Source organism: Gymnoscopelus braueri (genome assembly GCF_963280865.1).
Source record: "Gymnoscopelus braueri genome assembly, chromosome: 3".
NCBI classification, from domain to species: Eukaryota; Metazoa; Chordata; class Actinopteri; order Myctophiformes; family Myctophidae; genus Gymnoscopelus; species Gymnoscopelus braueri.
This window is the reverse complement of record NC_137612.1, coordinates 44,378,426-44,393,883: the sequence shown is the minus strand read 5'-3', so window position 1 is coordinate 44,393,883 and position 15,458 is coordinate 44,378,426. Positions and strand designations below refer to the sequence as shown.

Below are 15,458 nucleotides of genomic sequence, written 5' to 3'. Positions count from 1 at the left end.
CCTACACGTCAGAGCTGCCCAGTCAATTGTTATTTTTCAATCTTTATTAAAGACTAATTTCTTTTGCCTGGTCTTTAGCGACAGCTGAGCCTGGCAGTCCATGTTTTTCCTTTACTGGTGCTAATGTTTTGTTTTAGTTTCTATTTCATTGGTATTTTATGCTGATGTCTATTTATATTGCATTGTTATGTTTTGTTTTAACCTGTACAGCACTTTGGGTGACCTGGTCGTGTTAAATTTGCTTTATAAATACATTTTAAGTTGTGTTGAGTTGAGATGCAGTATAGTGGTCTATAGATACAGTACAGTGGTCAATGTATGTGGTCTATAGATGCAGTACAATGGTCTATATTATGCAGTACAGGGGTTTATAGATTCAGCTTTTTTATATAGGCCTATATATATTTGTTTTAATAATAATAATAATATTCAAATATATTCGAATATCTGCCCATTTTTAAGACCAATATTCGAATGTCATTTCTGAGGAAAGTTACCAGCCCTACTCTAGATGCAGTACAGTGGTCTCATGCAGCTATAGATACAGTACGGTGGTCTAGATAGAGTACAGTGGTCTCTAGATACAGTACAGTGGTCTCATACAGCTATAGATGCAGTACGGTGGTCTAGATACAGTACAGTGGTCTCATACAGCTATAGATACAGTACGGTGGTCTAGATAGAGTACAGTGGTCTCTAGTACAGTGGTCGCATACAGCTATAGATACAGTACATGGTCTCATACAGCTATATATACACAGTACAGTGGTCTCATACAGCTATAGATGCAGCACAGTGGTCTCATACAGCTATAGATACAGTACAGTGGTCTCATGCAGCTATAGATACAGAACAGTGGTCTCATACAGCTATAAATACAGTAAAGTGGTCTCATGCAGCTATAGATACAGTAAAGTGGTCTCATACAGCTATAGATACAGTACAGTGGTCTCATACAGCTATAGATACAGTACAGTGGTCTCATACAGCTATAGATACAGAACAGTGGTCTCATACAGCTATAGATACAGTACAGTGGTCTCATACAGCTATAGATACAGAACAGTGGTCTCATACAGCTATAGATACGGTACAGTGGTCTCATGCAGCTATAGATACAGCACAGTGGTCTCATACAGCTATATAGATACAGTACAGTGGTCTCATACAGCTATAGATACAGTAAAGTGGTCTCATACAGCTATAGATATGGTACAGTGTTCTCATACAGCTATAGATACAGTAAAGTGGTCTCCTTTTTACAATAGGCGGAAAATACATATTTGTACTGCATGCAAACAACTTCATGGTTCTTGCCCAAAACTGCATGAGATTGGCATAAATTTGGCATGTCTGAACAGGGGAGGCTTGTAGGTATCCATGTAACCCATTTCCATTCACATATATTGAGGTGACAGTTCAAGGGACCATTTGGAAAATGGTGATGGCCATTTTTCCATGCCAAAATGTTGTCTTAACTTTGAATCATTAGGTATTTAGCCCCCTTCCTGACAAGGTAGCATGCCATGGTTGGTCTCTCATTGGAAACCTGAGGTTCTCTGGAATCCATTGGTATCTCTATCTTTTGGCTACGTCTAAATTTGAGATCTATGCGAGATCTATCTACCCTATGCGCGTGGACCCCCCTTTCCATCTAGACTATATCTTTTGGCTACGTCTAAATTTGAGCGTTCCACAGTCTCCGAAAGACAGTCTCGTCGGCATTTCAGCCAGCCACCCCGCAGGTCTCATAGGGGTAATAAAACATTGAAAAAACACACTTTGAAAAAAAAAATCATGTGACCAAAAAGTTATTCAATTTCTTAGATTTTAGAAATTCATAAAAAATAAATTTTTAGGAAAACGTTCAAAATAAAGGGTGTGCATGATGTAAGAATTACTGACAAATAATTTGAACAATGGTTTTGTTGAAAATGTCATGTGACCAAAAAGTTATTCAATTTCTTAGATTTCAGAAAATCATAAAAAATATATTTTTAGGAAAAACGTCAAAATAAAGGGTGTGCACCATGTAGGCATGACTGACAGACAATATGAACAGTGATTTTGTTGAAAAGGTCATGCGACCAAAAAGTTATTCAATTTCTTAGATTTCAGAAAATCATAAAAAAAATATTTTTAGGATTTCTTTCAAAATAAAGGGTGTGCATAGTGTATGCATGGTCAATGAACATTGTGATGTGTTTTGGTGTGTCCAGGTGGTTTTGTCTAGGAGATATAGCATTTTTTTTAAATTGCAATCTGTAATTTATTGACGGTCCCTAAGATTTTCGAATATCCAACTGGGTGAATATCCAACCTGAAACCAACTTCACCGCGGTCCCAAACCGCCCAGAACCGCGCGCGGGAGGGTCCTCATGCGCGCGCGCATGAGGTGCGCATATCGCACCCCTAACCTAAAAAGTCTTCCCGCGGCTATGCTGTTGGTCAGGCCAGGAGGCCTGGCTAGACCAATCTGTGTATGCTGTTTGCTCTGCTGAAATCTCCCTAATAAATTATCTAAATTCTAAAATTTGAATGGAATATAATATTTCTATAATAATTGGCGACGAGGATGGGATCAATATTTCATCATCATAAACATTATGATTATGGATACTTGATCAAAAGGACTGAAGGGTGAAGGACTTTTTGGGAAGAAGATTTTTCTCAAAGCAGATCCGGACCAGATCCAGACGATGGAGGACAAAGAGGTGCAACAAGGGCTACACGATTGGAACCTCGCAGACCGATCTATTCTGTCTGTGATGAAAACAAGGAAACCACAAGCTTCAAGTGCCAGAGGGAAGGAGCAGAGCGTGCGTGTTCACCAGTCATGAGAGCAGCATCAACAATGTCACCATGTAACAGCGGAGGTGACGAAATCGACACCATGTCAAACACCAAGAGACCAGCCCAGTGGAGATCACTGCCACAGAGATACATGCTGCACGTGAGAGCCACTGAACACTGGGACCCACCAGCCCAGTGGAGATCACTGTCAGAAATGTAAACCAAATGGACCCGTATGCCAAGTGAAGATGGAGGAAAGAGCCATGAAGACTGGAAAGCTAGCACAGTATATTTGATATCTAACTGAAAATATTTGTTCTTACTGCCTAATCTCTGGCCTGTCAACGTCTACGAGGGTGAGCCGTATTAATAATCGGACATCTCATTTAATGCTGTTGAAGTCGGATAATAAGGCACTGCATATTATGCGTAAAATAAGTAGTTGAATGCTCTACGCAAATTAAATTGATGCTATGGGGCCCTCAGCCGTGGGAAACAGAGATTTAACTTACAACAGACATAGATTTGACATTATTAGTGAGAAGCTCTCAAAGCTTTCAAACTTAAAACAAGCAGATCTATTATTCTGTATGTTTCATGTGATATGTTTGATATCTATCTGTATTAATTAATATAGGAGTTTTAGATAAAAGTTGATATCTAAAAAATGTGTCACTGGGCATTGGCCACTAATGTGGAAATATTTGTTTTGACTGCATAGTCTCTGGCCTTTTAACGTTTAGAAGGGAGAGAAGTATTGATACGCGTATCCACCCAAAAAAATTAGCCGGTGTGCTAAGGGCCCTTTGTCTTGAAAAACTGAGATTTAACGTCCAACCAGATAAAATATTTCACGATACTAAATTCTAGAAAGATGAGAGAAGAACTCTCAAACCCAAACAAGCAGAAATGCTAAGATAACTGTATCAACATGTAGGTAGTAAAATGTCTATTGATTTGTCATTCTATAAATCTCCTGTCGATATGTACATGAATATGATTATTCATGTACAAAAACAAAAAACTCTGGAATGTAATGGATATTTTAGATTGCCAACCTGTTCTGTACTATCTAACTCTATTTGAACCAAGGAGGTTTAAACTCACAGCAGGTGTGTGTGTGTGTGTGTGTGTGTGTGTGTGTGTGTGTGTGTGTGTGTGTGTGTGTGTGTGTGCGTGCGTGCGTGCGTGCGTGATTGCGTGCGTGCGTGCGTGCGTGCGTGTGTGTGTGTGTGTGGCTGGCTTGTCAGCGTGTGTGTGTGATTGTTATCATAGGCCTGCGTGTTTCTCACCAAACCTGGCAACATTGAATGTGCGACGATAAACGCTAATTATGTTTTTGCCAGACCCAGGGGGTCGGGCCTACATGTAGCTTTGTCGGTCCCCCTCTCCAAATGTTTTCGTCCATACATGGGCATAAAATGTGGCTTTGTCGGTCCCCCTCTCCAAACGTTTTCGTCCATACATGGGCATAAAAGAGGTCTGTCTTCTATCCTCTTTTTGATTGGCCAAGCTTAGCGTGACGTAGTGCTCTGATCTTTCAACCACTAGGGGTCTCGCAGTACCAGGTCTCCTGGTTCCCTTGTTTATATAAGTGGTGGCAACATTTTTAGACACCACGCAGGTCTTCCTAACAATAGCGAAGATTAAAGTAAGGGTGAACATGACCAAATAACAACTTAATAGCCCAACTAGGTCTGAGGAAGCACACTAGCATTTAGGCTAACTCTGTAGTCTGAGGCTAAGTTGCACTTGCAGCGTACTGTTGTTGAAGAAAGGAGCCTTGATTTCCTCAGGGAGGGGAGGGGGGATACTGCGGAGGACGGGCCGTCTCCCCATTGGCTTAAACGGGGAAGTGTCCCCATTGGCTTAAAGGAGTGAAGGACAGCCAGGACAGCCAGGACAGCCAATGATGAATAGGTGTCGAATAGGTGTCGTGGATGATGATGTGTCTGTCTCTTTGTAGAGCAGCGCTTGCAGCAGCTGCTAAAAAGGCATATTGCTGGGTCAGTGCACACATGGCCTGTTGCTGTCCATCAGCAGTGGTGCTGAACCATTCGCTAATAAGTGACATGTGCTGTCCTTGGTTTGTCCATTGTAGCCTATTGAGACTATAGCAATCTGTTTTCTTTTGTGTGTCCTTCAGAACATGCTTGATTTGCGGTTGGCTTGTCTCAGTAAGTGACAATTTGTCTGTTTATTTTGGTATCAGGAGGGCCCCTCAAGAGTGCTCCGCACCCTCTGTGTATTTGTGCGTCGGCGGTGTGGCAAAACTCACACACAATACTGTATTTCAAGTTGTCTAACTGTGCATAGATTATTTAATATTAACAATAATACATTCTATTTATTTCAGGATTTATTGGTTGGCACCCGGTCGAGGTTCATCAATCAACTCCATGTCAGACACAACTTGATGCTGCCTGCACCCCATTTGCTCCCAGAGAATGGAAGTAAACGGGGAACCCGACGCTTCAGACACGTGCGAGTGGGCCCTAAAGAAAAGCTGAATTCACACCAGCAGTGGACTTTCATTGAGAATATATAGCAAGTTTCGCGTGCGTGCGTGCGTGCGTGTGTGTGATTTCCAGTCACAGGGAGGTGCATATTCGTAGAGGTGCTATTTGTGATTTATTGACTGTTGAGATCTCTGACTCTGACCTGTAACTTTTGAGTTTATTTATGTGTTTATCTCTCTCTCTCTCTCTCTCTCTCTCTCTCTCTCTCTCTCTCTCTCTCTGTTTAAAACCCTTCTTATTTTGTTTAGTAGCCTATTTATTTTAAGTTTAGCTTCATTGTCCATTTTTCTGTTTCCCCATGTATTTTTGTCAAGACTTTATGCTGCTACACATTCCCACATATAACAGTGTTGCATACATATTTGTGGACTGTATTCAAGCGGCATGTCCTGGTGATACTCACCTCAGGATATAACCATAAAGTAAGCAATACGCGACAATCAGCAGACAAATTTCAGGAGACTATCATGGGCACACCACACCATCATAATTATTACCGCACCATTGTGACGAAAAGAGTTGGCATATATAGACCTTTAAGTGGCCTTTAAGTACTATGATAATGATACGATGGGTACAGTACAATGGGTAATCTGACAACAGGTACAATGGGTATTGCATAAACATGCGTTCCCAATGGGCATCACCCTGGTATAAATTCCTCAGATCTCCGTATGCCTGTATGTATGTCTTGTCTGTTTCTGTTAAATATGCCCAAATATGGAGTATCACACTTTCCCAAATATGACGATGACTGACGTAATAGTCCCATTCTTTCTCAGACCTTTAAATGTCATCTCTCCACACACCCAATCAACACTATGCTTTTTGCCATGCCATTGCTTAATATTCAGACCATACTGCTTAAGGTAGAAAAGCCTCTCTTCTTGGTCGGAGCTTTCACCATGTCCTCCCTGGGGTCATGGCTGATATTCAAATCAATCTCAGGCTTTAGGATTTGGGTCTTGGGTAATGGGCAGCTTCTCACCCCAAAGGTGGGAAAATGGGCAGTTGTAACTGGTGCCACAGATGGAATCGGAAAATCCTACACAGAGGAGCTGGCTCGTCGAGGATTTGCCATCGTTCTGATCAGCCGCTCCCAGGAAAAGTTGGATGATGTGGCCAAGGCACTCGAAGAACAGTTCAAAGTCAATACAAAGACCATCGCTGTGGACTTTGGCAGGACAGACATCTACCGCGAAATTGAAGCTGGGCTAGCTGACTTGGAGATCGGTGTTTTAGTCAACAATGTTGGTGTGTGCTACCCATATCCTGAGTACTATCACCAAATTCAAGATTTGGACAGTTTCATCACAAACATGATGAACGTCAACATGGCCTCAGTGTGCCAGATGACACGCTTAGTGCTTCCCAGAATGATAGAGAGGTCCAGAGGAGTTATTCTCAACATGTCCTCTGCCACTGGCATGTTCCCATTCCCTCTGTTGACCGTCTACTCTGCTACCAAGGCCTTTGTGGATTTTTTCTCCCGCGGTCTGCAGGAGGAGTACAGGGATCGGGGCATAATTATCCAGAGCGTTCTTCCTTTTGGTGTGCTCACTAAGATGACCGATAAGATGGCTGGTATCACAAAGCCCACCCTGGACATACCCACCCCGAAACGGTACGTAGCGGCCCAGCTGGCCACCGTGGGTCTGCAGAGCCAGACCAACGGATACCTCCCTCATGCTTTGATGGGCTGGGTGTCCACTCGGCTGATTCCCAGCAGCATCAGAATTGTCCTGATTGCCAAGTGTCTCCGTCTGCAGCGCACCCACTACCTCAACAGGATGATAGTCAGCGCACAGGAAGCTGAAGGTCTGATGATAAAATGAGAGACTAGTCAATCAATGGTTTTGATAGCCAGCTATCAAAACCACTATCCGACATCAATGTCAATTTAAAAATATAGCTGCAAGCAGCGATAATACAGGGCCAGTGAATGCAGAGAGAAAAAAGAAAGAAGCAATGATAAGTAATATGTACAATAAGCCATAGAAACATAGAAGACTGACATGAGAGAAAGAAAACCATGCAATTAACATGAGCATTTTAAACCCTCACTAACCCTAACCTCAGTAGAACTATGCCTACCCCTAACCTCAAGAAATACTATGCGTAAGCCTGAGAATGCCAAATCATGATCACCTCAACACATCGTTGGGGACAGGGATCGAACCAGTGACCTCCGGACTCATAGGCTGCCTTTCTTCTCATTGAGCTAGAGATATGATAGCACTGGTAGTGTCTGTTGATAGATATAAGACTTTCCGTCCCTGATGGACCAAGCCTCTGTTTTGCTAACTACTCTAGATCACTGGTTCCCTAACCATCTACCGAGATTGTACGTCTCCTCGGAAAAGAAACTAGTGAAAGTAGCTGATCTACAAGCTCACAAAACGTTGCTATCTGAAAAGTTGTGAGATTGTAGATCGGCTATTTTCACAATGAAGTATGTCATACATTGAAAAAACATTCTCTCAAATAAGCATTTCATGTCATCTTTAACAATTGCGCATGTATTCATTGATACAGTCATGTTGTTTGCAATGCACTTTAAAAGAAGTCTGCATGAAGTGAGCCTTGAACCGGCGACCTTGCGGTTGTTCGGCATATGCTGTAGAGAGAAGCCATTGGGCCAACAGACCTGACCTGTGGAAAAAGGAGCTCACACCGATGACAGTTTCACGAGAATTGCTCAAAAATCCTGGGTTTAAGTGTTTTTCAAACTGCTCAAAATTGCAGACAATCTAAGGGCGGAGCTTACTAGTTGTCTGTTGAAGATCATAAACTTTAGCCTTCTGTCATGAACCAAGCCCCTGTTTCACTAACACTAAGATCACTCGTTCACAAACCATTTACCAATGGAGAAATTGTACATCTCCTTGGAACCGAAACCGGTGAAAGTAGCCGATCTACAAGCTCAGAAACACGTTGCTATCTGAAAAGTTGTGACGTTGTAGATCTCACAACTGCCCTAATTGAGACATTCATGTTGTGTGAAATGCAACTTAAATGAAGTTTATAATAAGTGAGGCTTGAACTGGCAACCTTGACAATGCAAGGCAGACACTGTAGCGAGAAGCCATTGGACCAACAGACCTGATGTAGTGAAAAAGGAGAAGAGACAGATGATACCGTTTCGCGCAATTAGCTACAAAATCCTGGGTTTAAGTGTTCTTCAAACTGCTCAAGATTGCAGAAAATCTAAGCTTACTGGTCAACGTGATACATGTGTTCCTCATGTGTTAAGGCACAAGTGTAAGCAAGTTTCATGGCTGTCGGCCAAACGAGACATGCGTTATGCCTGTTTAAGGTTTGCATGTTCAAAAAATTGCTATAGTGCCCCCCTTTGGCCAATTGGAGTAAGATTGGTTGTGATATTTGATATTTGGAATGACCCTCTACATTACTGCAAAGTTTCAAAGAAATGTGATTCTGCATGTGTGTGTGTTAGGCGCAGATGAACAATTTTCATTAAACTGTGATAGTTAAAATCTATCTCCTCCTGGGATTTTTTAGTAATCTGCATGAAACATTTTACACAAAAACTTTGGACCTCTGCCGACAAAACGTTAGTGGCGGATTTTCCATAAGTGAAAGAATGAAGCTTTTAAGAGCCAATGAATGTTTTTCATATAATTCTAAATGGTGGGAGATCTAAAGGTCAGAGGTCAAAAATCCAGAGCGTTCTTCCTTTTGGTGTGCTCACTAAGATGACCTGTAAGATGACTGGCATCACAAAGCCCACCCTGGACATACCCACCTCGAAACTGTATGTAGCGGCCCAGCTGGCCACCGTGGGTCTGCAGAGCCAGACCAACGGATACAATTTAAAATTTTAAAAAAGATCCAAATGTGTGTAATCTTTGGATCAGTATGGCTCCAACGTGGATCTCCAGACATCGTCGATCTTGGACTTCATGTGACCGGTCTGTTTCAGTCATCTAACATCTAACATCCGTTGGTCAAACCTTTTCATGTCAAGGACCCCCAAATTGATACGTATTTGGCTGCTGGCACAAAACTGAAAATGTTTTGTGCCAGGGACCCCCAGAAGAGAAGATTTGTGTAAAAAAGAAAATTCCCAAAAATCCACATCTGCTATTTTTGATAACATTTGAAAAATATATTCATAAAGCAGCAGATGTACAAGCTCTCAGTGAGCTTGTAGATCTGTTTTTGACAACATATAAATGGATAAAGTGGTTAAAATTATGTCATGCTAAATTAACTACTTTTGCTGGGGACCCCCTGGCAAAAAACGTATACAGTAAAATTTTATAAAAAGAGTACAGGTTAAAAGAAAACCAGGACACAAAACCAGTGGGGGGGGGGGGGGGGCACAGATGCACTACAGTGGTCTACAGAAGATGCACTAGAGTGGTCTACAGATGCACTAGAGTGGGCTACAGATGCACTACAGTGGTCTACAGATGCACTAGAGTGGGCTACAGATGCACCACAGTGGGCTACAGATGCACTAGAGTGGTCTACAGATGCACTAGAGTGGGCTACAGATGCACTACAGTGGGCTACAGATGCACTACAGTGGGCTACAGATGCACTACAGTGGGCTACAGATGCACTAGAGTGGGCTACAGATGCACCACAGTGGGCTACAGATGCACTAGAGTGGTCTACAGATGCACTAGAGTGGGCTACAGATGCACTACAGTGGGCTACAGATGCACTACAGTGGGCTACATATGCACTACAGTGGGCTACAGATGCACTACAGTGGTCTACAGATGCACTAGAGTGGGCTACAGATGCACTAGAGTGGTCTACAGATGCACTAGAGTGGGCTACAGATCACGCCAGTGGTCTGCAGATGCACTAGAGTGGTCTACAGGTGCACTAGAGTGGGCAAGAGAGGCACTAGAGTGGGCTAGAGAGGCACTAGAGTGGTATTTCAGAGTGTGAAAGTTGTTCAGCATGAGGAGACGTATATGTGTATCCAAGTTTCATGGCTGTAGGTCAAACAGGGCATTAGTTGTACCTGTTCAAAGTTGGCTAGAGTGCTATAGCGCCACCCTTTGACGAATGAGTGTGAGAATTATTTCTTGATAGTTTTTCGTAAAAAGCGACAGCACGGTTAAGCCAGAACTGCCAAAAACGGCAGAAACAGAAGAATAATGCCAATATCAAAACGGAGCCCAGCTCAGTTCCTGAGCCTGGCCCTGTAAAAAGATCCAAATGTGTGTAATCTTTGGATCAGTATGGCTCCAACGTGGATCTCCAGACATCGTCGATCTCGGACTTCATGTGACCGGTCTGTTTCAGTCATCTAACATCAGTTGGTCAAACTTTTTCATGTCAAGGACCCCCGAATTGATACGTATTTGGCTGCGAACCCCCATCTGAAAATGTTTTGTGCCAGGGACCCCCAGAAGAGAAGATTTGTGTAAAAAAGAAAATCCAAAAATTCAAAAAAATCCAACATTTAAATAAAAAATGTTTTAAACATTTTGAATAATTTTTTACATCTGCTATTTTTGATAACATTTGAAATATATTTTCATAAAGCAGCAGATGTACAAGCTCTCAGTGAGCTTGTAGATCTGTTATTTTTATAAATAACATATAAATGGTAGAGAGGTCCAGAGGAGTTACTCTCAACACGTCCTCTTCCAGTGGCATGTTCCCATTCCCTCTGTTGACCGTCTACTCTGCTACAAAGAACTTTGTGGATTTTTTTCCCCGCGGTCTGCAGGAGGAGTACAGGGATCGGGGCATAATTATCCAGAGCGTTCTTCCTTTTGGTGTGCTCACTAAGATGACCTGTAAGATGACTGGCATCACAAAGCCCACCCTGGACATACCCACCTCGAAACTGTATGTAGCGGCCCAGCTGGCCACCGTGGGTCTGCAGAGCCAGACCAACGGATACAATTTAAAATTTTAAAAAAGATCCAAATGTGTGTAATCTTTGGATCAGTATGGCTCCAACGTGGATCTCCAGACATCGTCGATCTTGGACTTCATGTGACCGGTCTGTTTCAGTCATCTAACATCTAACATCCGTTGGTCAAACCTTTTCATGTCAAGGACCCCCAAATTGATACGTATTTGGCTGCTGGCACAAAACTGAAAATGTTTTGTGCCAGGGACCCCCAGAAGAGAAGATTTGTGTAAAAAAGAAAATTCCCAAAAATCCACATCTGCTATTTTTGATAACATTTGAAAAATATATTCATAAAGCAGCAGATGTACAAGCTCTCAGTGAGCTTGTAGATCTGTTTTTGACAACATATAAATGGATAAAGTGGTTAAAATTATGTCATGCTAAATTAACTACTTTTGCTGGGGACCCCCTGGCAAAAAACGTATACAGCAGTCATATTCTGACACCAGTCCACAAAAGGTTGAAGTGGTTAAGATACAAGGCAAGTTCTTGTCTATTCAAATCCTTTGCAGCCCTCGACCACGGCGGTGAACGTCCAGCAGTCTTCGAACTGTGTAAGCCGGGTAGTCGTCAATCACAACCTCGGTGGTGGCGGGGCAGGCGTTGGAGGGACCAGTGGGCTGGTGGAAATTGGTTTGATCTGGGAAACATGGAAGGTAGGATGTACACGGAGAGAAGCCGGGAGCTTCAGACGAACAGCACAAGGTTTAATGATGGACTCGACTTCAAAAGGACCCACATAACGAGGAGCCATCTTTTTGTGGCTGACCTTGAGTGGCCAAAAGCCACACCATCTGACCAGGCACGTACTGAGGCGCTGGGGTTCGATGGCGATTAGCCTGGTTCTGAATCCTCTCCCCAGCGTTGAGAAGAGCAGCGCAGGGACGCTTCCAGGTCTTACGGCAGCGTCGCATGAGGGCCTGGACAGATGGAACGGCTACCTCGATCCCTTGAGCTGGAAACATAGGAGGCTGATATCCAAGAGAACAGAGGAATGGTGACATACCAGGGGAGGCACTGGACAGAGAATTGTGTGCATATTCTACCCAAGGCAATTGAGAACTTCAGGTGGATGGATTTGCAGACGCCATATAGCGTAGAGCAGCCTCAACTTCCTGATTGGCTCGTTCAGTCTGACCATTTGTCTGAGAGGGTGGTAACCTGAGGAGAGGCTGGCAATAGCACCCAGGGCTGCTCCACGCGCACCCTCTTATTTATTTTTTTCTAGTTTTGATTTTTGGCATCCATAGGACCCTTAATATAGGGATTTTGATGATCCCAAGAAAAAAAGTGTTTTTTTTCTCCAATGTTTTATTACCCCTATGAGACCTGCAGGATTGCTGGCTGAAACGCCGGTGAGAATGTCTTTCGGAGACTGTGGCACGCTCAAATTTAGACGTAGCACAAAGATAGAGATACCATTTGATTCTAGACAACCTCAGGTTTCCAATGGGACAAACCTTGTCATTCTACCTTGTCGATAAGGGGGCTAAATACCTAATGATTCAAAGTTAGACAACATTTTGGCAAGGGAAAAACGGCCATCACTATTTTCCAAATGGTCCCCTGAGCTGTCACCTCGATATAAGTGAATTGAAATGGGTTACATGTATACCTACAAGGCTCCCCTGTACATAAATGCCACATTTATGCCAATCTCATGCAGGTGTGGGCAAGAACAATGCCGTTTCTGGCATGCAGTACAAATATGTAATTTCCGCCTATTGTAAAAAGAAGACCACTTTACTGTATATAGCTGTATGAGATCACTGTACTGTATCTATAGCTGTATGAGACCACTTTACTGCATCTAGAGACCACTGTACTGTATCTATAGCTGTATGAGACCACTGTACTGCATCTAGAGACCCCTGTACTGTATCTATAGCTGTATGAGACCACTGTACTGCATCTAGAGACCACTGTACTGTATCTATAGCTGTATGAGACCACTGTACTGCATCTAGAGACCACTGTACTGTATCTATAGCTGTATGAGACCACTGTACTGTATCTATAGCTGTATGAGACCACTGTACTGCATCTAGAGACCACTGTACTGTATCTATAGCTGTATGAGACCACTGTACTGTATCTATAGCTGCATGAGACCACTGTCTGCATCTATATACCACTATACTGAATCTAAACCGCTGTACTGCATACTATACTCCATCTATAGACCACATACATTGACCACTGTACTGTATCTATAGACCACTACACTGCATCTCAACTCAACACAACGTATTTATAAAGCACATTTAACATGACCAGGTCACCCAAAGTGCTGTAAAAAAAAAGAGTACAGGTTAAAAGAAAACCAGGACACAAAACCAGTGGGGGGGGGGGGGGGGGGCACAGATGCACTACAGTGGTCTACAGAAGATGCACTAGAGTGGTCTACAGATGCACTAGAGTGGGCTACAGATGCACTACAGTGGTCTACAGATGCACTAGAGTGGGCTACAGATGCACCACAGTGGGCTACAGATGCACTAGAGTGGTCTACAGATGCACTAGAGTGGGCTACAGATGCACTACAGTGGGCTACAGATGCACTACAGTGGGCTACAGATGCACTACAGTGGGCTACAGATGCACTAGAGTGGGCTACAGATGCACCACAGTGGGCTACAGATGCACTAGAGTGGTCTACAGATGCACTAGAGTGGGCTACAGATGCACTACAGTGGGCTACAGATGCACTACAGTGGGCTACATATGCACTACAGTGGGCTACAGATGCACTACAGTGGTCTACAGATGCACTAGAGTGGGCTACAGATGCACTAGAGTGGTCTACAGATGCACTAGAGTGGGCTACAGATCACGCCAGTGGTCTGCAGATGCACTAGAGTGGTCTACAGGTGCACTAGAGTGGGCAAGAGAGGCACTAGAGTGGGCTAGAGAGGCACTAGAGTGGTTCTAGAGAGGCACTAGAGTGGTCTACATATGCACTAGAGTGGGCTACAGAGGCACTAGAGTGGTATACAGATGCACTAGAGTTTTACATATGCACTGGAGTGATCTATAGATACAGTACAGCATTCTATAGATACAGTAGGTAGTCTATAGATGTAGTACAGTGGTCTCATACAGCTATAGATACGGTGCAGTGGTCTATATATACCATAGATGCAGTACTGTGGTTTATAGATTCAGTACAGTGATCTATAGATGCAGTACAGTGGTCAAGATGCAGTACATCTCATGCAGCTATAGATGCAGTGGTCTCATATAGCAAGAGATGCAGTACAGTGGTGTCATGCAGCTATAGATACAGTACAGTGGTCTCATGCAGCTATAGATACAGTACAGTGGTCTCATGCAGCTATAGATGCAATACAGTGGTCTAGATACAGTACCGTGGTCTCTAGATGCAGTGCAGTGGTCTCATGCAGCTATAGATGCAGTACAGTGGTCTCATACAGCTATAGATACAGTACAGTGGTCTCTAGATGCAGTACAGTGGTCTCATATAGCTATAGATACAGTACAGTGGTCTCTAGATGAAGTACAGTGTTCTCATACAGCTATAGATACAGTACAGTGATCTCATACAGCTATAGATACAGTAAAGTGGTCTCCTTTTTACAATAGGCGGAAATTACATATTTGTACTGCATGCAATAAACTGCATGATTCTTGCCCACAACTGCATGAGATTGGCATAAATGTGGCATTTATGTACAGGGGAGGCTTGTAGGTATACATGTAACCCATTTCAATTCACATATATTGAGGTGACAGCTCAAGGGACCATTTGGAAAATAGTGATGGCCGTTTTTCCTTCGCCAAAATGTTGTCTAACTTTGAATCCTTAGGTATTTAGCCCCCTTACCGACAAGGCAGTATGACAAGGTTGGTCCCATTGGAAACCTGAGGTTGTCTACAATCAAATGGTATCTCTATCTTTGGGCTACGTCTAAATTTGAGCGTGCCACAGTCTCCGAAAGACAGTCTCGCCGGCGTTTCAGCCAGCAATCCTGCAGGTCTCATAGGGGTAATAAAACATTGAAAAAACACACTTTGAAAAAAAAAATCATGTGACCAAAAAGTTATTCAATTTCTTAGATTTTAGAAATTCATAAAAAAATTTTTTTTAGGAAAACGTTCAAAATAAAGGGTGTGCATGATGTAAGAATTACTGACAAATAATTTGAACAATGGTTTTGTTGAAAATGTCATGTGACCAAAAAGTTATTCAATTTCTTAGATTTCAGAAAATCATAAAA

The 15,458-nt window shown here is 42.8% G+C and overlaps 2 protein-coding genes across 2 annotated transcripts in view; one reads left to right on the top strand and one right to left on the bottom strand.

Annotated features, from left to right (window-relative positions):
* The window catches only part of LOC308079209 (epoxide hydrolase 1-like), a 526,014-nt gene that overhangs the window by 390,809 nt on the left and 119,747 nt on the right, over nucleotides 1-15,458 (bottom strand). The gene's annotated exons all lie outside the window — the stretch shown is intronic.
* LOC308081972 (very-long-chain 3-oxoacyl-CoA reductase-A-like) lies at nucleotides 6,134-7,147 on the top strand (the record flags this gene model as incomplete). Its single annotated transcript, XM_080423586.1, has 1 exon — nucleotides 6,134-7,147. One exon carries the CDS (start codon nucleotides 6,134-6,136, stop codon nucleotides 7,145-7,147), a length of 1,014 nt encoding a protein of 337 aa, XP_080279712.1.